The 6,411-nt window shown below is 50.0% G+C and overlaps 1 protein-coding gene across 1 annotated transcript; it reads right to left on the reverse strand.

Moving 5' to 3' along the window:
* Positions 1-3,851: 3,851 nt before the first annotated feature.
* Positions 3,852-6,098, reverse strand: LOC103643124 (NC domain-containing protein-related). The gene is made up of 2 exons (XM_008666278.4): positions 5,580-6,098; positions 3,852-4,928 (listed from the first exon to the last, which is right to left on the reverse strand). Exons 1-2 carry the CDS (start codon positions 5,671-5,673, stop codon positions 4,150-4,152), a joined length of 873 nt encoding a protein of 290 aa, XP_008664500.1. The 5' UTR covers positions 5,674-6,098; the 3' UTR covers positions 3,852-4,149.
* Positions 6,099-6,411: the final 313 nt, after the last annotated feature.

Below are 6,411 nucleotides of genomic sequence, written 5' to 3' on the forward strand. Positions count from 1 at the left end.
ATTGTCAGTATTTCTTGGCCTATACCTTGACAGATATGAACTCATGCAGTTTAATTGTTTAAGCCTATCCCTGTTTCTAGATACATGTGGAGAACCCATGCAGTTTCAAATGTTATTAAAAATGATCCTGAACTTGGTTTTATTGGTGATTATTCTAGGGATCATTCAGTAGTTGATTAGCTGACGGTTTACTGGTGATTGTTGGGGGAGTACTTGAGCGTGTGATCTAGATGGGTGTCCTGAATTATTGCTGGTAACTCACCACGATGAGGTATGATTTATTATTAATTCAGATTTACAACAAGGCAACATATCCTATTAGCTGGAGACTGAGCTAGCTAATTGTTAAGAGAATTTGAGTCTCCAGATGTGAACAAACTCCCTGTAACTACTTGGTTCAGTATTTTGGTCGACATCAATAAGATTTTCTTGATTATAATGTTTGTTCGACATCAGTTTACTCTATTTGAATAGGTATATTTATAATAATATTACATATTTATATCGTCAATATAATATTAGCGTTACAGTGATATTTTATCACAAAGATTTTATATATCGTTTTGTATCTATATTTATATACTAATTTTTAACTTCCGTGGCAACGCACGAGCACACGCCTAGTGGTTCTCTAAATTTAGAGGACGTCGTTTGGATCCTTTATACGTAGAGTTTCTCTAAACGGTATTTTATGTATTTGAATACTTTAAACAACTGGTTTAGCAAAACAAAAATATGTATAATATATTTGAGAGTATGACAAATACGTATGTATAAAAAATTAAAAATAAAAATATATCTAATATAGATATTTATATATAGAGAACGTTGTTGGAGAGAAATGAGATATATATAACGAAATCTTTTATAAAAGACTGTAAAAATAAATATAGAGAATGATACAGAGGAGATGACATTGTTGGAGACCGTGTAAAGGAACCGTGGGACCGTGAGAGTACAGTACAGTATCGTCGGAGTAGTCGAGTAGCTTTCGTTTGTACTACGATATGGACAAGCGTTCAAAGAGAAATTAACTATTTACCACTATTCAGAGTGATGGGTGGCCTATAAAATACTCAGGATGTTAGTGACTCAAGTATCAATGAGATATGGTTAAAGAATTTCCGTAAAGATGACAAATAGTTATTTGGCTGGCTTGCTGACAGCAGGTCGGTAGGAGGAAACAAACTGCTTGACTAGTTGACTGAATATTTCAGCAACCCACAGAAATAGTTGTCCGACGCGGTGCATGGCTGCCAACAGCTGAAGAGTGGAAGGCGTCGACGACGATCTTTGTGTTGAAACGTCACGGCAGCGGTCCCTGATGCAGTATGCAGTGGGGATCGGCAGCAGAAGCGAACGCGGGCTAACCGATCCAACAGATCCTGGGCCTTTGCTGTCATGGCCATAACTCGCCAGAATCATGCCAGTAAAGCCCAAATACCGGGCGCGACGAGATAGATGATCCTGTACTGTACTGACGACCAAGGCAAGGCAGTAAGGCACGGAAGCAACCGGGGCGAAAACCTTCTGCTGCCACATCGTGTCGTGTGTAGCCACTGTTCAGTCAAGCAATTCGTTGTAGAACCCGAAAGGACCCGTGCAGCTCCTGAACGTTAGGGGGGGGAAGGGTGGTGTCGGTGGCTCATTGGGATGGGAGGGAACTGCTGGGCCTGAACCTGATCGCGCCTGGTGAGAACCCGAAAGCCATGATGACACTCTAATTAATATCTAAATTCGAGAGTGGCCCGCATGAGTAGAGAAAGCAGTCTTGATTGAATTCGTCACCAGCTCTATCTAAAGACGGATTGGGTGATAGCCACGGAGCAAATCTAGTGTCATCATCGTGCACCAGTTGGTTTTATTTCGGTATCGGTTGGTGGCTTTGACTACTGATGGCTCACTGCCGCTCTGGGCCCGCATAGTATCTGTTGCTTGGTGGTCGCTCAGCACGTGACGAGCGTGGCGGTTCCTTGCGCCTGGCTGGCAGGAAGGGCATCAATCCCATCCCATGCTCCCTCCCAACTCAACCGGCTGGCTTTACAGAGCCGTCTCTGCACCTGCTCATACACCATCTTCTAAATGGAGACAACAAGGAACGGGCAACCCCGTCCAGTCCACATGTGACAGCGCTGCGTTATCACGTGACTTCCACCAGTACAGTATCATACTACTACTGCACTCCAGTTGCTAATGCGTGTCCGCATACGGGACTAGTGAGGGAGCAGCTGATGCGGTCACTTTTTTTCTGTTTCTGCTCACCAAACCGCTCGGTGCCAAAATGGTCCTCCTGACCTGACCTACCAAATACGGAATACCATATACCATAGCCTGGACTGGGTCAGATAGATAGATCAACCAGAAAGAAGAAAAAAAAACAAAACAGGCAGAGCCCACAACGTGGCCAGCCTCTCCGTCCATCCAAGCCTCCACAAGAAAAAAAATCACGGCAGCTGGGGAGGTTAGGGTCAGTCAGGTCGTACATGGCGCATTGGTGCCAATGATGTAAAAGCACCGAAAACAAAAAAAAAGGTTGGGACAGCGGAGCACCCGGGTGATTTCGCAAGAAACAACCGACAGCTTTTCCCATGTACTATGTGAGTCTCTGACATTGTGTCCAGGGTTCAGATCTCCTTCCTTCATTCCACATGGGGGGCGGATAAAGGTACTGCCGCCTGCCTGGATGAAGTTTCGCCTGGGGCGAACGGTTCTGGGTTCTGATCTAGTGATCTGTCATTTTTTTTATAATCATGTGCGTGGTGGAATTAGGTCCACTAGTGTGTGGCCTAATTCAATAAGCAAGTCAAGGTCGTGCGTAGAGATAGACACGCGACTTTAGTATCATATCATCCATCTAGATAGGAGAGGACTACTTTATAAGTGGGAGTGTTCTCTACTCTTCACATGAGATAAATAAAATACTATGGAGGTTGCCACACGTGCGTGCGCTCGCTTGCGTTTCGCGTGACTTGTGATGATGTGTGATCGCGTCGTGACGTGTTATAAACTGCAGTTTAATTTTTTTGCCTTTTGTTTATCTGGTTATCAAATATCACACCTAGACAGTCACGTCAACCAGGAGTAACGGGCAAGCACGTTACGTGCGACATCTCCGGAAGGTTGCACGTAGAGATATTTTAGGGGGCGGTTCCTGTAATTTAGCAGATCGAATCAAGGGTTTGCGGCGGTCTGTCTATAAAGGGCAGACGTCCTTCAGTCGAAGGAAAGAGGCCAATAGCAACCGACTCGTCCTCTTCTTCTCGATTCTCTGTGCTGCCGTCCCTTCGTCTAACGTGCAACAGATCAAGGGAGAGCGGTGTCTCCGAACCACCATCGGCATTTTGACGACCTGCACGGGTGTCAACGAATCAGGTTTGTGTTTCGCGCACGTCCGCTCGGGTTCCTCTATAAAACTCGTGGAAATCAGTGTGAGTAAATCTGCGGTTTCAGTTTATTGTAACGACGGTCTTATGGTTATATCTGTTATCGATTCTTATTTTATACGTTAATCTTGTTAAGTTAGTTCAGATATGTTCTATTCTAATGTCGTGGGTTTTTCGATTTATACTGAATTATTAAATTATGCTGAATTATTAAATTAATATTAGACCATGTTAATTTTCTAACCGTGAGTGTGTGCTGGGTCGGGTCGGGACGAGAGGGCCGATGCATCGTCTTTTACCGAGCACCGACAAGGTAGGGTACACTGTATACTGCATGGCAGCAGAAGACAAAATGCCACCAACGCAACCAACCAACCACCATGGAGGCTGCTCTTTGCCCTGTGTTGTGGTCTCGTGGACAAGTACGGCGCTAGTTTGGAACAGTACGAGAGAGCAGTGATACATATCTCTTCTAACTGCAGTCTATAGATGCGTGACAACCCATTTACTGAACTCTTGAGCTAGTATATCAGACGGAGCGAGTACAAAGAACAACCAACAAACTCTGATTTCTCCTTGGGAAAAAGAAAAAACAAAGGATCGAAGTGAACAACTAACACTCAACTATTATTAGACCAAAGCACACACTTACTTGACCAAGCAAAGACGCGTCCATGTCTATCTATACGTGCCTTATTAATTTCTATGCAGCCAGCCAGTGACTAGTAACGAAACCTATTCGCATCGCATGTGTGCACACCAAAAATCAGACGCAAACCTCCCGTTTCCGCTTCAGCGGAAGCAAGCTCTGCTTGGCCTTGGCCGGCTGCTCCTTCTTGTTGTTGAGCGCCGCTGCCTCCTCCTGCTCCTCGGCACGGCGGCGGCAGCAGCCGAGGTGCGCCGCGAGGTCCTCCGCCTCCACCTTCACCACGTCCTTGCGCACCCCGATGTCGGTGACGTACCGGCCGGCGCAGTACACGCCGGCGGTGACGGCGGCCACGCCGAGCGGGCCGGCGGCGGCCAGGAGGTTGAGCGGGGTGGAGAGGAGCGCGGCCAGCGGCACGCCGACGGCGGACGCGGCCTGCCCGCTCCGCCCGATCCCGGTTGCGGCGGCGGGCAGCAGCGCCGTCCTGCAGTAGAGCGCGAAGTCCTCGCAGTTGTTCCCGAACACGTCGTAGTCGCCGAAGCAGCCGTGCCGGAGGAGGTGCATGGCGCGGCGCACGGCGGCGGCGCCCGCGTCGGCGCGCGCCGTGGTGCACGTGCCCCCGCGCAGCCTGGCCAGGAACGCCGCCGCGGCCGCGCCGTACTCGAAGCGGTGCGCCGCGCCGCCGCGCAGGAAGCAGTCCAGGCAGGTCAGCACCACGCCGCTGTCGGGGAGTTGGAAGCCGCAGTCCGGGAGGGAGGCGGGACACGCGGCGCCGTCGGGCCCCTGCTGCGAGAGGAGGAGGCTGCTGGACGCGGCGACCACGGCCGAGTCCAGGCCCGCGTTGCCCGCCTCCTTCTTACGCGTGAAGTGCACCACCTTGCTGCCGCCGACGTAGATCCCTGCATGATTTGTTGCCGAATGAGAACACTATTCCGCATCCATATGCATGCCATTCTCTTCTCCCCCACACATGCCAGTGATGAAGGATCACCCCGTCTAGGAAGGACGTCCATAATGTGCGGGAGCGGGACAACAAAATGTCGGTCCCCTACAGCAGCTGCGCAGAGTGACAGGAACAGAACAGGGTGTGGAAGCTTTACTTTACGCTTGCTTGCTTCCGGATGCAGATCATCAATGGCCGGTGAAGTGAGGAGATGCAAAGGAAAAGAGCCATGCATGCGTGGTAACTCTCTCAGTCTCAGCTGGACAAATGCATGGGAGCGCAAGGACACAAAGTCGAAAAGCATGTGTCTTTGTTGGTCACCGGATCTGACGACGACCACGACGGCGTAACTAAGACGGTGGTAACGATTCTTTCGAGCAGAGTGTTCCCTGCTGTACGGATGCGGCGGAAGTGCAGAGCCAAACCCAAACCAACCGCCGCGGAATCACCCGCGAACTCGCTCGCTTCCTTTTCCTTGTTGATGTTGGGCTTCAACGACCCACCCGGAAAATGAGAATGCCGCAATTCAGCCATTCAGGCGTCCCCCCGCTGCCGGATTGAGAAGACTGAAGACCAGATGAGGAAGAGGAGGGCGGACGCGCCGTACCGTGGTGGGAGTAGGTGTAGCCGGCGCGCCAGGTGTAGATGTGGTCCCCGGGCTTCATGTCCGACAGCTCCACTCGCTGAGACAGCAGCCCCATCGTCGTCCTTCCCCTCCCTCAGGCGCGCGGTCCGGTCAGGCCTGGGTCTCCCCCGGCTTCTTCTTCTTCTTCTTCCAACAAGAGTGAGATCTTCAGCCTGCAGCCTCGCGCTACGCTGTCGCGTCACATCACATGGAGGCGGAGGGAGGGAGCCCGCCGTGACGCGACGCGACGCAACGCGAGTGCGAAGGTGGAGCGAGGATGTCGTAGTGGTCCGGTGAGTCGTCAAGCTGCATGCGGGTGGCGGGGTGGGCAGAGGAAGGAGCCGCTCTACCCGCCTTTGCTGATCTTGGTGGTTGGTATAGCGATGATCCAGATGTTAGTTTTTATCTTCTGGACCGAGGTCTCGGCATGTGGGTGCGTGGTGGATGTGCCTGCACTGCAGCAGTGCGGTGTGATCTGCCGTGCAGCGCTCGGGATTGGCGTCTGATATTCCAAGGTCATGTGTACACCATGCACTATGCCTCCTCTAGCTCTCGTATTTTAACTCAGCCGTTCCGGGAATCGTGTCTGAATGATCCTGGAAGCTGTTGCTTACTACCCCGATACCCCACTGTGGCTCTCTCTCTCTATCTCCTCAGTCCTCGCCTTTGAAAAAATAACTACACCCCATTCTTTTTTTATTTATCATGTCTTATTTAAAAGTTAACTAGACCACGATAAATATTCAAAAACCAAGGTAGTATATTATACAACTACACACCATTCTTTTTTTATTTATCATGTCTTATTCAAAAG

Source organism: Zea mays, chromosome 1 (assembly GCF_902167145.1).
Source record: "Zea mays cultivar B73 chromosome 1, Zm-B73-REFERENCE-NAM-5.0, whole genome shotgun sequence".
Taxonomy (NCBI): Eukaryota; Viridiplantae; Streptophyta; class Magnoliopsida; order Poales; family Poaceae; genus Zea; species Zea mays.

What these genes read in the sequence shown, in the direction of transcription:
- LOC103643124 (XM_008666278.4), bottom strand. Translation starts at nt 5,673, where the DNA reads ATGGGGCTGCTGTCTCAGCGAGTGGAGCTGTCGGACATGAAGCCCGGG. An exon ending in CTACACCTACTCCCACCACG is followed by an intron (nt 4,929 to 5,579) that starts GTACGGCGCGTC and finishes CAAATCATGCAG; the next exon opens with GGATCTACGTCGGCGGCAGC.